The sequence below is a fragment of the Chlorocebus sabaeus genome, chromosome 14 (assembly GCF_047675955.1).
Source record: "Chlorocebus sabaeus isolate Y175 chromosome 14, mChlSab1.0.hap1, whole genome shotgun sequence".
Classification (NCBI taxonomy): Eukaryota; Metazoa; Chordata; class Mammalia; order Primates; family Cercopithecidae; genus Chlorocebus; species Chlorocebus sabaeus.
Genome location: NC_132917.1, coordinates 1,883,331 through 1,898,024, shown reverse-complemented (window position 1 = coordinate 1,898,024; position 14,694 = coordinate 1,883,331). Strand labels below are relative to the sequence as shown.

The window sequence follows — 14,694 nt, the reverse complement described above, 5'->3', positions numbered from 1 at the left end:
ATTGTTTATAACAACCTGATTCAAAAGAGAGAAAATTCAGCTCTAAAACGTTTCATAAAGCTCACTCACAGGGGAGTTGAGATCTCATGTGTAACACAACACAAGTTAGGTTTGTAGAATAATTGGCTGATAGGAAGGTAGAAGGGCCCATGAGATCAGCCACTGAATGGGTTCTGTTTTCTGGGCTCAGTTTTTTCACCTGGAATAGTTGGGCCAGCTCTTCTCTGATTTCCAAACCAGTGCGGTAACTCTGTGGGCAGCCCCGGGCTGGCCCTCGCTGATGGGCGGCTCCTGCTCAGAGTCCGTTGCTGTGCGGCTTTGCTGAATGACAGATTTAAAATAGAAAACCACAAAAGAGGGAGCTGAGAATGCTTTGCTCTTCTCTTTAAATCTCCGTCTAAATACGTGCCTTTACTTAGAACATAAACTTGTCCTTTAAAATAATTTCCTGATAAAGGGCTCTTTTATCACACATACATTCTCCCTATTTGATAGAACAATAGTCACTACATAGAAACTAGTAAAATGGAGGCCGGGAGCAGTGGTTCATGCCTATAATCACAGCACTTTGGGAGTCCGAGGCGGGAGGATCACTTGAGGTCAGAAGTTCAAGACCAGCCTGGCCAACATGGCGAAACCTTCTCTCTACATGGTGGTGTGCACCTATAATCTCAGCTACTCAGCAGGCTGAAGCATGAGAATTGCTTGAACCCGGGAGGCAAAGGTGGCAGTGAGTTCAGATCACACCACTGCACTCTAGCCTGCATGACAGAGTGAGACTCCATCTCAAAAAAAAAAAAAAAAAAACCTAGTAAAATGGCCTCCTGATTTTTGAGGTTGGAATGTTCATTTTGTGGATTGTTTGCATCGCATTTTGAACCCCAGACTGGCGCAGAAAATTCTGATCTAGTTCCCATAGCCCATCCCATCATGTGACTAATTTCATTATTAGCCTCAGAAAAGCATACCTGAAAGGGAGTGTGTACAACCAGGGAGGGAATCCCAAAAGCTCACTGTGAACAACTTTGAATTCCAGATGAGGCTGATGCCCAGCAGGGATTCGGAGCCTGCCTATTGATGATTGGCTGGCTGTTCCCCTCCATGAGCCCACATAATTAGGAGTTGACTTCATTTCACATATGTTTTAAAAGAGTTAAAGACCGGTTGCTTGAGAAGTTCCATTCACCTGCCAGGCTTTGAGGCCGCCCATGCCATCTTTACCTGCCGTCCCCACATTTGCTGCTGTTGGGAGAGGCTCAGATGACACTGAGCAGGAGGATGAAGAAGGGGTGAAGAAGGGGGGAAGCACACGACAGGCTCTGTGCTCAGATGCCAATACGCTTTCCACTGCCTTTTCCAGATTTCTTCTACCAACGGGCTGCTCTCCCCAGGAGTCGGCTCTGGGGCCAGTGATAAGACAGCAAACTGCAGTCTTTAGGAGGCATCTCCTGTGGCATGGTCCTTGTAGGAGATCTGACGAAGGGCCTGGAAGTTTTGCGATCCCCACTGAGCAGATTAAGGCCTGGAGACTTGGGTCCTCAGCATCACACAAGTCATGATGAGCGCCAGGCTGTAGAACTTCTAACTCCATATCAGTCTGGTTTGAGGACGAACCGTGCCCTTAGTGTGCTTTGTGATTAGAGTATAAAGCTGGAGATGCATCGGAGGTGGTCTGCGTTCTGCCGGCCTCCAGACAGTTCAGGGACTTTCTCCTCGGCTGCTCTCAGCTTCACCCATCAGCATGGCTAAGACCCTGCGTGAAGAGGATTGTCCATTTTTGTTTTAATTTTGTTGGGGGAAGGTAACTTAAGAATTGAGTGGAGAAACAGATAAATGTCTGATTATCAAAAAGGTGAGATGTGCTTCTTAACTATGTGCTGCTGAAGGGAGAATGTAGAGGGAAACAAATTGACGCTAATCCTGAGATTTGGAATGTGGAGAATGACCAGTCTTGTACATAACACATTTGTAGGAAGGTGAGGAAGTTGATAGGATGCGAACCAGGACCCGTTCCACCTGTAGGCTTTCTGTGGCTTTAGAAGCAGCAAAGAGGATTAGACAGGCTGTTTCTTTTCTTGTTCACCACTTTCAAGGTCTTGCTTCTTTTCCAAATTCTTCAGGACCACACAATGAGTTCCATAAAGGAAACGTAGGAGATCATCATGAAAATAGTGTCTTGCTTGACTGTGGTATCTTCTTTGACTCAACTTTCAAAATGCTCCAACATGTGGCCTGTGCTCTTTTGTTTTCAAATCATAGCTTAGCTTTCATCTCATGGCTGGGTCTTCATAGACACAGTGATTCTGGCTGTTAAAACGTAGCTATTGTGCAGGGTAACTCAGCTTGGTTATTCTGGGGAAATGTCTCTAATCACAGCCCATGAATATAACAAAGTGCATAAATTGAGAGGAGAATATGACTTTTATATTTCCAAATATTCATTAAAACAGGATTGACTTCAAGTCCTAAAAGCTTAAACACTAGGCTATAGCAAGGGGTACGTTGGAGATTAATACTCCCACAGTGTTTCTGATTACATTCACTAGTTTGATTTTCTCTCTTTTTGCTGCTCTTGGGGAATACTTTTATCCTTATAATAAAGAAGATGATTTATAGGAATTATCCAGAAGAAGGGCAATATTTGTTTCACACAATTAGTGATTCTGTATGTCTAATAAAAGGTAAATTTGATTTGCTGAAGTTTAGAAAGGTGTGTCAGATCTTAAATATTTGTTCCTTCAGCATGGGATAGCAAAGATACTGTTTTCTGTTATTGACATATTGAACTCCAAGTCTTTTTTCACTGACAAAAGCCTTTTCTGCATAAAACCCGTAGAGAAAACACCAGAGCCCCCCATCTCAGCTTTTAGTGAACTGGTATTTTGTAGAGGTCAATATACTTCATTTCTTTAAATCATTAATAAACTTTAGGCATTCTTCTTACTCTGGATTTTTTATCACAAAACCAAAGAACAGATGTGAAAGTGGCATGTGGTTAACCACATCTAATCTAAGGGTACAGATGCATTTAGGAACCCTTTGATCATTACTCATATTTTGCAATGTACATAGGAGCAGTGACCTGGCATGGTGATTAGAGGTACAAATCCCAGATACTCTTTGAGTGTGAAACAGAATACGTTTGAGATAAAACATAGGGGTTTTATGTAATTTTTAACATGGCCTTTTTTAAAGAGTTTTCCCAAATACTTTTTTGAGATGAAGCATGACACTTACTCACACTTTATACCCGCTCACCAAGCTTTTCCTGAGGCTGTGAGATGGAGGAATGTGCCAGCTCTGCCTGTGCGGTCAAACACTGTGCAGTGGTTGTACCAACTCACCTCAACCCCGCCTTTTATAGGCCTTTGGCTGCTGCGCGCTTTCTCTCTCTCTCACTTTCAAACCTGTGGAGACACAGTCAGAGGAATCAGATTTACTTTCTAAACTTTTACTATGGAATTTCTGTTGCTTCACTGTATATCATGATAAATTGTCTGGAAGGTATTGGATTCAAAAGAACTCTTAATTCAGCCCCAACGTGTGCTTATGATTCTGAGCTCCCAATGCAGCCGGCACCCCTGCCTGACTTCTCAGGAACCTGAGGCTGTCCTGTGTTGCCTACACGCCACTGTGAAAATAGACCATTTAAAAGCAATTGCTGCAAACATCTGCTTCAGAATTGGCAACAAGTAAAGTTCATGACCTCTTAGAAAGCCTAGTAATGTGAGGAGCACAGTTAATACGCATCTGGCGAGGCTGTAGATAAAGCAAGCCAATGGAGAAAATAAGTCATTCTTAAAATGTATGAAAAATACAAAATTAATATTTTAAAATCATATTTGCCACACTGGTTTATCTTAAGATCCATTAAAGAAATTAATAATTCACAACAAGTATTTTAAATGGCCTTCTGCTTTTTAGCAACATCTGTTTTCTTTATGTCAGCTTTTTCAACCCAGCCGCAAATGGGACTTACGGTTCTATGAGATGATAGACAGTTTGACTTGCAGGTAACGTGCTATCCATGCTGTTGCAACTAAGCTTCCAGTTCTAGCCACTTTTTCCTTTTCTTTTCTTTTTTGTCTTTTTTATTTTCTTTGCAGAAGACCATCAAATGAATTGTCACAATACTCGAATAATGCAAGACACAGAAAAGGATGATAACAATAATGACGAATATGACAATTACGATGAACTGGTGGCCAAGTCGTTGTTAAACCTCGGCAAAATCGCTGAGGACGCAGCCTACCGGGCCAGGACTGAATCCGAAATGAACAGCAATACCTCCAATAGTCTGGAAGACGATAGTGACAAAAACGAAAACCTGGGTCGGAAAAGTGAGTTGAGTTTAGACTTAGACAGTGACGTTGTTAGAGAAACTGTGGACTCCCTGAAACTATTAGCCCAAGGACATGGTGTTGTGCTCTCAGATAACATGAATGACAGAAGTTATGCAGACAGCATGTCGCAGCAAGATAGCAGAAATATGAATTACGTCATGTTGGGGAAGCCCATGAACAATGGACTCATGGAAAAGATGGTGGAGGAGAGCGATGAGGAGGTGTGTCTGAGCAGTCTGGAGTGTCTGAGGAATCAGTGCTTCGACCTGGCCAGGAAGCTCAGCGAGACCAACCCGCAGGAGAGGAACCCGCAGCAGAACATGAACATCCGTCAGCACGTCCGGCCAGAAGAGGACTTCCCAGGAAGGACGCCGGACAGAAACTACTCGGACATGCTGAACCTCATGCGGCTGGAGGAGCAGTTGAGCCCCCGGTCGAGAGTGTTTGCCAGCTGTGCGAAGGAGGATGGGTGTCATGAGCGGGACGACGATACCACCTCCGTGAATTCGGACAGGTCTGAAGAGGTGTTCGACATGACCAAGGGGAACCTGACCCTGCTGGAGAAAGCCATCGCTTTAGAAACGGAAAGAGCAAAGGCCATGAGGGAGAAGATGGCCATGGAAGCCGGGAGGAGGGACAATATGAGGTCATACGAGGACCAGTCTCCGAGACAACTTCCCGGGGAGGACAGAAAGCCTAAATCCAGTGACAGCCATGTCAAAAAGCCATACTATGGTAAAGGTAATATTTCTACCTAACGTAAGTTGCCTCATGAAAACATGAGCTAGGGTAAAGGATGTTGGTGGTAGTCTCCAGTTAAAGTATGACTCACACTGAATTATGTCTCTACTGCACATTCTTAGAGTTGATTCCAGAAGGATATTTTGTGATTATGTTTCTGACAAGCAAATAAAATATTTGTCTGAGAAATACATAAAGCAGCTCAATGTCATATTATTAGAGCAGATGAACAGTAGGATATTTCAGTGGGAAATGCATTCCTGGGAAGACAGGGTTAAAGCACAGACACATCACGTGATAGAAAATATTAGGGTGAGCCTGTGCTGTTATAAATAAACCACAATCTATGTTGAGTGGCAAGGGTTTATGTAACAATTAGTCAATCCGAGATAAAGCACATATTTTATAAATTGGATTGGGTAGGTGGCATCATGATTTATAAAATTATCATCAGGTAACAGGTATTGATGAAACTGCCCTCATAGAAAACACCCCTGATAGAAATTGAACAGTAACCGAATGACCAATAACATAAGATAAGGGCAGTGACTACACATTAATTATCTTAAGATAGTAAGGTAATGGAAACCATTTGCTATGCAAGGCATGGTGTGGCCTCAGCTAAGATCAATAGCAATTTCTTTAGGATATTCATTCCCCCCTCACTGATTCCATTCCGTTGTGGAAACAGTTAAACAGCGCTTTCCTCAAATATTAGTTTATTATAAAACACTCAAAAACTATCCAATATGATAGTTTGAGCTGAGTTTTCTTTTATGAAATATGTGGGCATATGTTTGCATATGTCAATGTATTTGGCTATCTTTACATATATATATGTATACTATATGTATGTAAGTAGATCATATATATATGTATCTCCAACCTGAATGATCATCTTCATGTTTATAAAGAAGATGGTGTCCACTTTCAATATGAGGCAGGTTCTAATTCAGCCTCATGCATAACCTCGACTTTGTGGATATCTCCATCACAATATTCTTTTAGAACTCAGTAAGAAGCAATTTAAAACATAAATTTGGCAGTTCATTAAATACTTCTATGTTAGTACCCCAAAGATCCTTTTCTATTTTTTACTACATTCTATTCATGACAAATCCTGAGTTTCCTCACTGCGAACCCAGTAGCGAGGCTCAGGAATTTACTTGAAAATCAGTTGCTGTATAAACTTCAAACAATCAGAAAAACTGCACTTTTTCCCACTGTGGCACGGACGTGTATTCTCCTCTCAATGTGTGCACCTACCTTAAGCGGCAAGCTGGACATCACTACAGCCAAATGCAAACTGTAGAGGTACCTTAGCCAGAGGCTCAGGAGCTCTCAGCAGGTGCCTGGGCACAGACAGCATTTCAGTCGCAAGGTGAAGCTTTGCCTGTTGCAGTGTTGTTATGTAGCGAAGGGGTTGTTTTTTAGAGGAAAGAGAATCAGTAGATTTTCTAGTTCAGTAGGGCTTCAGGCCTGATTTGGGCATTTTAAAGACTATGGAACACAGCATCTATGTTTAAAATTACAGTGCTATCATTGTTAACAAGATGGGCTAAAATTATTAGAAATTTTTAGTTGAATTTTTGAGAATCATACAGGAAGGAAACATTTTAATTTGGGGGGAAGAAACAGTGTCTTCTTTTCATGTGATTGCTCAGTTGGACAAATATATTTTAGGCTTACATTTTAGAATCCCGGATCCTAGAGCTGAGGATGGCGTGTTGGCATGAAGTCATGTAGGGTATGCCGTGTAAAGGAGAAGGCTGATTGAGATTTGCAAATTCTGTGTTGCGGTGGCTTCTTTGGTTTCTTGGTCTCTTTAAATTCAGCGGCTTTATGCAAATTTTGACTCGCTTTGTTTTGTTGTTGATTTGTTTTGTTTTGTTTTGTTTGCAAGAAAATGGAATTCAAACTGCTTGCTTCCTCTGTGTAAATGGGGGTCAGGTGGGAATGAACAGTAAAAACTGAGACGTGCTTTTTCCCTGAAGTGAGGAAAGGTTGCAGATTTGGACTTTCCTGCAAGCAGAAGGCCTTGACTCCCGTCTCTCCCAGCTGCTCCAGGCCTTCCTCTTTGACCAAAGCTCATTTCCGTATCTGTCAGTGTCTTCCACACTATTCCAAATGTCCTTCAAAGATGTCTGTAGTTATATTCAGAACAAAATACATATAGCCAAGCAAGGCCAACAAAGTGGAGCAAAGAGGCTCCCTTAAAAAATAGTGTGGGCGGATCACGAGGTCAGGAGATCGAGACCATCCTGGCTAATATGGTGAAACCCCGTCTCTACTAAAAATACAAAAAATCAGCCGGGCGTGGTGGCGGGCGCCTGTAGTCCCAGCTACTCGGAAGGCTGCGGCAGGAGAATGGCGTGAACCTGGGAGGCGGAGCTTGCAGTGAGCCAAAATTGTGCCACTGAATTCCAGCCTGGGGGCCAGAGTGAGACTCCATCTCAAAAAATAAATAAATAAATAAATAAAATAAAAATAAAAATTGTGGTACTATCTCACCAACACAGCCAACAGAGAATTCCTGCAACCACTAGCATGTCAACAGGCTCTGTTTTCAGACACTCTGTTATTTTATTAAATACGAAGAGAACACTTGTATTCTCATTTCTACACAATCTTCTCAAACTGATTTAAATTATCAACGAGCAACATTTCCAAAATCTTGAGCTAATGTAAAAGGCCTGGATCATGGACCTCCTCTGTCTTCTACCCAATCGCCTGCTCCAGCAGAGTGAAGGGAGCAGGCTAAACAGCACCCTTTTTTTTTTTTTTCTGTAAGTTGTTGCAAGGTGTTGGGTTAAATTGTTGGTTCCTTTGCTTGCTTGGTTATTTTGTGTTTGCTTGTATGTTTGCTTTTGAGATTGCAAGAGAAAAGAAACCAAGGGGAGGTAACGGTGAAGGCCAATAGCATGACCCCACCTCAACCAGGACCTCATGCATCGAGAGGAGACTATACCCTTGTCGTCTTCCAAAACCCAAAATGCTTTGGAGCCACAATGTTTTCATGCAAATCCCTACTTAATTTCACAGCACTTTCGAAATCTGGGAAGTCATATATTTTGTTAGGTAGTCTTAAGTGTCGTGATAAAATAGGGTCACTTAAGGATGAATAATAGATAACACGCCTTACACTTTTTTGCACCGGCCACTAGCCATTTACATCTAGTTCAAAATCTCTTATCTCTAGTTTATGATTGTCAGTATTTCTTTTGAAACTGTTACTGTGCACTTACTACTTTATATTTGTAGTGATTTGTATTTACAGTAATTTATACCAACGTTATGATGAAATTACTGAAAAGGCGGTAAGGTGCCAGGCATTTTGTTTGCAGGTGTAAGAGAAGTTCCAGTAATGTAATTAGAAACTGAAGCCACAACCACGTAATTTTAGATTTGTTCTCAAAGTTCTTCTTGAAATAATGGTAGGAAAGTAGCTGACGATTGTACAAACGGTATTTCCCTCAACGCCAGTACTGACTTAAGAGTTTCCAGCACAGGAGAGGCACATTATGCAGAATCAGATGTTAGCTAAAAAAGAAAAGGGGAGTGTTTTTATATGAACATGATGGCATTTGTCTACTCCTGCTAGTCCTTTGTCTATTTCAAGTTCACCCGAATGAATGAAAAAAGTCCGTAAAAATTCAAAAAATTCTAAATCCAGCTTTTTATTGATATAAAGTGAATTCTTAACCAAAAGTAAAATGTGTGCTTTCTAGCAATCATGATTGGCCTGATTCATGGAGTATCAAAAAGAACTAATCCCTAAAGAAAATTTAACTATTGCATTTCTGGACTAATAATGATCGCTATCTGTTGGTGATCTGAGCAACTGGTTTTCAAAAATTGGCTAAAAATACAGTGTTTCACACACTTAGATTTACTGTTTGGTCTGAGCTTTACTTTAGAAATATTTTCTGAAGTTATTATATTGCATATTTATGAACTGTAGTCAATTCCGGATATAGAAATAATTTTGTGAGCAATGTCATTACATTTCTGGCCTCTAGTATTGAATTTATCTTTCAACCAAAGCTCTGCCCTAATTTACCCTTGACTGGTACTTGCAGAGAAGCCGACAGGGCTGTAGAAACCCATTACTTCTTAATTTTGTGTATGCATGCACGGCATTCTACGAGCCTTCCTCTGGTTCCAAGTACAGATGAAGAAACCAAAACAAAAGGCTGCTCCCGTGGCTTCTGAAACATGTGGGTTACCCGTCACCTCTGTCAGGTGGGCTTTCCACCGTTTTGGTCATTTGCTTGCAGTGCCTTCTGAGAGTTCACTTTATTGTCAGAAAAGCGCCAAATTGGTGTGCTGCGAAACGGTGTCACCTGACCTCCGGAGAGCAAATTTCAATGCCAGTAAAATCCTGCAGCTTCTAGTGTATGCGATCAGAGCGCTCAATAAGAAAGAAATTCAGCTACAGAGGTTTTGAACGGAATGACACTCTCTGGTTGAATTTCACGGAAAATTGCTGAATGATGATGGCACAGAATTTAGTTCTCTAAGAAGGTCACTGTCTCATCACGATTTACGTTGATTCCTTTGAGCAACACCGCTTATCATGTAACACACGGGAAAATAATGAATCAGGGTTAAGGTGAGGGGTAGGCTTTTCTTTTCTTTAGAATAAAAATAAAAATACTTTATGATTCATGGTTATACTGTGTGAGGTTGAAAAAAGTCACCCAAAACCAAAGAACTATCTAAGCAAAAGTCTGATGTCACAGCCTGTTCCCCTGACACCTGCTTTATTTCTTTCTTTAGCAAGGTTCCTTCAGATTGTGAAATAATCACATTTGTCTTTGATTGGTAAACATTTATTCTCTTGGCACCTGTTGTCGCTTTTAGATCCCTCAAGAACAGAAAAGAAAGAGAGCAAGTGTCCAACCCCCGGGTGTGATGGAACCGGCCACGTAACTGGGCTGTACCCACATCACCGCAGCCTGTCCGGATGCCCGCACAAAGATAGGGTCCCTCCAGAAAGTAAGTCCACATCTCACTGCTACCCTTGGGGGTGCAAACACCCATGACTCTGTCTCTGTCATCCCTCTTACCTGACGTCATCTCCATCGTACGGCTCGGTGCGACCTGACTTAACTAGGCCCCTACTTAACTTGATGGGCAACTGATCCAGGATTCGTGGGTGTGCCAGTGGCACAGCCCCAGGAGAGTGGTGCACCATGAAGCCCACCTCCCCTAACAGAGCTCCTGCACAGGCCTGGGTTCTAGTCCCGAGTTCAGCTCTGACCTGCTCTGGGACCCTGGCAGGTGGCTTCCAGGCATCTTTTCTCATAATTACACAACTGAATCTGATGGTCTCTAAGACGTCCCTTCCAGTATGAAACTGCCAGGAATCCCAGAGGAGAGAGGCCTTGAGACAGACATTTCTTGCCCAAATATCTGAATTTCTGTACATCATCCAAATGCATATTTAGATCTGAAGTTTTATTGCATTTCACCTGTAAAGTCTGTCTCATGTCATAGTTGTCTCAACATTTCAACACTATAGGTTCTTCAATAAGGAAGGAGGTTGAAATCAGATGGGTTTTGATCTTAAGCATTCTTTTTAATTAGGTTCTGATCATGTGGGATAAATCCATGAATATAGCTAAATTTTTTTAGAATTGAAATGATATACATCTTCTTTTGTTTATCCTTTCAGCACATGAAGTCTGCCAATAAATTAAATACTGCAGCTGGAATTGATGGTTCAGGGAAAAGGCACACTCTCAGAAATTAGTATATGAGTTTAAGGTTCTGGTTTTGAGTCTGTGGCATGGGAAGAGTTTCCCTTACTGTCTAAGACAAGTTTCTAGTGGGGAACATGTCATAACATGGCTTGAGAGATGACAAGATGACCAGTTAATTACTTCAAGGCCCTCCTGAGGACTGTCCCATTAAAACGGGTAACTTTGAGATACTTGAGAGCAAAACCTGTCAGCACAAAGACACGTTCTCAGGAGCATTTGGGACTTAGGAAGTTTTTGCTGAACGTTTTCCAGTGAAAGATCTTTAGATGTGATTATGGCTCCAGGTTTTCAAATGGCTCCTCAAAACAGCAAACCTGTGTTTTTTATAACCATCTTGTGAACAAGCCTGAAGAGCCGTAAAAATAAACAAATCCGAGCAAGTGGCTCCAATCCCGTGTGTTACATGAGCAGGAAGATAGCGTGGTTTGACAACAGCTTCCATGTATCCAGCACACACTTGGTGCCAGGGCGCAGCTCGCACACAGCAAACACAAGTTCACCTGATCCCCAGTCAACACTGTAGGGCAACACCCGCCCTTTCATTCGGATGGGGAAGATGAGAGCCAGAGACTCTGGCACCCTCTCTCTCCAGAGGTTAGCCAATGCCTGGCAAATTGAGGATGTGCGACATCTTGTTAAACCAATCTGAGCGGGTACTAACTTGCTCAAGTAAGCTCCAGGCTAAGATGTAAATCCGTATCTGTCTGACCTCCAAACCTCTGTCTCCTCTGAAACCTGGGTTTGCTGTTCCGGTTTCCATCTGAACGCGTGATGTGACACCCAACACTTTGCAGCTCTCTATACCTCATCTTCCTCATCTGTAAAGTGAGACAGGAGGACCAAGCTCTAGTGTTTTAAGAATAAGAGTTTCTTTATGTGTTTTTGAGACGTACATATTCACCTTCAAGGCAGATTATCAGCTCGTTTTTATGGATGGAAAATTCTTCTGACTCCCTGTTTTCACAGTACAGGCCTAAATGAAGTGGCAGTGTGGAGTGTGGACTGGCAAGGTGCCCATCACGCCGGCTGCAGGTGCCTCCCAGGGCCGGATCGCTCTCGGAGGCAGGGAGCCTCAGCTCTGCCACGGGCAGCACAGGTGCACTCCAGACAATACAGAGGAGGCTTCTCAGCCTTTGCTCCTGTGCAATTCTTTATAACACCGCAAGCATTTACTAAAACGATTAGAGAATTCCATCCATAGAAGGCTTTTAATTTTATTTTTTTTCTGGGCTAGTTTCCCCTAATCATCATTTCTGTCCAACTAAATTCCATAAAGAAACCAGCAGCACACTGTGTCAGGACCACCGAGGACACGCCATTGCCCGAGATACCGTACTGGCCCGCAGAGAGCTCCCCGCCCGGCTGAGAGAAGGGCATGGGCACGAGGCTGGGGCTCTGCATGATGCCGGGGCTCTGCACAGTGGGGACGCCACAGCATGGTCTAGGCAGGAGGGAGAACCACTCCCAGAGTCCCCAAGGCTGCCCTGAGGTGATGCTCCAGCTGTCCTGTGTGAGGTGAGGAACTCACAGCATTTTCTAAAGGCTGTTGTAAAAGTCCACACAAGAGATCAGGGCATGGAAAAGACAGTGGTAGTAGGAATAAAAATGCTGGGGCAGATTCACAAAACATCTGGAGATAGGTGGGCAGGCTGTGGAGGACAACACACGTGAGGACTAAGAGAAGAGGGGAGACCGAGAGGAAGCCAAGGATTGTGGCCTTGGTGAACTTAAGGACGCCAGGGCCGATAATCCGTACAGAGAGCTGAGCAGCAGGGCCACATTTGGTGGAGAAACTGGGACTTGTATTCTTCCCACTTGAGTCGGAGGAGCTGCATGATATTCCATAGGGTTTGGGGAGGTGGCTCTGGAGGCCTGGGGGGGTCAGGTGCAGAGGTGGCTACCTGGATACTGTCCTTGGAGCAGCATTCGTGGAAGCTGAGAAGGGAATTGCTTAGGGAGGAGGCATAAGGCGGGAATGAAGGAGGGCCCATAAATGAGAAGTTTGGCCATGAATGTATGGTAAGATGAAGCACAGAAACAGGGCAGGTGAAGGAAAATCAGAAACAGAAAACCAGAAGAGGAGGGTGTTTCTGATAAAACCCCGTGTAGGAAGGCAACACCCGGGGTGCCACCGAGGTCCAAGAGGAAGAACTAGGGGGGTCACAGGGTTTTTTTGTTTTTGTTTTTGTTTTTTGTTTTTTTTGTGTGTGTTTTAGACGGAGTCTCACTCTGTCGCCCACGCTAGAGTACAGTGGCGCAATCTCAGCTTATTGCAGCCTCCGCCTCCAGGGTTCAAGTGATTCTCCTGCCTCAGCCTCCTGAGTAGCAGGGATTACAGGTGCATGCCAACATGGCTGGCTAATTTTTGCATTTTTAGTAGAGATGGGGTTCCACCACATTGGTCAGGCTGGTCTCGAACTCCTGACCTCGTGATCCACCCGCCTCAGCCTCCCTCAGTGCTGGGATTACAGGCATGAGCCACTGCGCCCAGCAGGGTTTCTTGAGTAAAAGCCTCTTGTTGACCCCAAGAGACAGATGTGAGAAGAGGAGAGAGGGATAGGAGCTGCACATGCTGCAGAAGTTTGAGAAATGTGATTGAGATGGATGAAGTAGCAGCAGAGTGTGGACCAAGGATGGCAAGCACAGTCCACCTCAGGACGATTCAGGGGCGAGGCTGGGAGTGTGCATCCCCACACAGCAGGAGACAGGGTAAGGTCCATTTGCCATCATGACCTCAGGTCAGAGTGACCCATGTGCGCCATCCCCAGGGAAAACTGTGTGTGAAAAGTTTACCATAAAAGGAAAGGAAAGTGCAGGTGCACGTCAGAGGAAAGCTGTGTGAAGGAAAGCATTTGTGTGCTGTTGTCACATGGTGGTGGACAAATGGTAAAGAAGAAGGAATGAATGAAGTAGGTAGATGGATGTCCTGCAGGAAGGAGGACCACACACATGCTTCCTGGAGAGGCCTCCCTGAAAGGGAGGAGCAGCACTTCTTCCTCTGGGACAGGCGAGGAAGGGGGCAGGGAACTGTGCTGGGATTCTCTCAGAAAGGAGCCCCCTGGGACCCCCTCCAGCCAGGTCCCGGCACAAGATGAGCCAAAGGTGGACTCACTTTGATCATTCACTTTTCTGACGGCACTTACTGGGCACCTACCACATCCAGGACCAGCCAGGAACTGTGGGAGTGACAAAGCTAACACCAAAGCAGAATCTTTGGAAGGGCCTGCCCGGCAGGAAGAAGACAGGGTGTGGACTCAGAAAACAGCAACACCATGTGGACGTGGGATTCAGTGCCCAGCAGGCTGCAGGGGAAAGAGACGTTGTTCTAGAGAAGGAGGAAAAGTGTAGAAAATACAATTACGTAACTAGGGTAGGCAGATCTGTTTTGAATAGACCTTCCATGTTCACCTGGCCTCAGGTAAACCTTGCTGGCAGGGAAAGCCGCCACCCCATTGCCCTGGAGTTTGGAGACAGCAGGCTCAGAGGAGCAGAGCATCATACAGACGGGGTCCGTGTGGGGGTCCCTTCATCCCTGCTAACCTTCCCCCAGAACCCAGAGTAGTGAAGTGTTCACAAAGGACCAGAAAAGAAGGAAGACACAAATAAGTCAGGTCTAACACCACTGCTGGGAAAATTCAAGCAGCTCCCCGCAGCCAGCCGGCCAGTAGCACCCTTGCACCACAAGAGGAGTCCCTGCGGCCTCTCCCGCTTGTTAATTTCACAGCGTAAAAACGCAGAACGCGTACCATTCTAGCTCATTCTATTTAAAGAATAATAAAGCACTAGGTTCCTAAAGGAAGCGTGATTATTTAATTCATTTTATTTAAAATTGAGGTTTGTGGTTC

General features: G+C 44.0%; 1 protein-coding gene across 22 annotated transcripts in view; it reads left to right on the top strand.

Annotated features, from left to right (window-relative positions):
* The window catches only part of MYT1L (myelin transcription factor 1 like), a 529,284-nt gene that overhangs the window by 392,983 nt on the left and 121,607 nt on the right, over window positions 1-14,694 (top strand). For 16 of the 22 annotated variants that reach the window (XM_073022747.1, XM_073022736.1, XM_073022742.1 and 13 more), the window contains 2 exons: window positions 4,107-5,084; window positions 9,948-10,082. In XM_073022747.1, the coding sequence (XP_072878848.1) occupies window positions 4,107-5,084; window positions 9,948-10,082 (1,113 nt within the window). The remainder of the gene's footprint in view (window positions 1-4,106; window positions 5,085-9,947; window positions 10,083-14,694) is intronic. The other 6 variants (XM_038006505.2, XM_073022741.1, XM_073022748.1 and 3 more) reach the window with 1 other exon arrangement.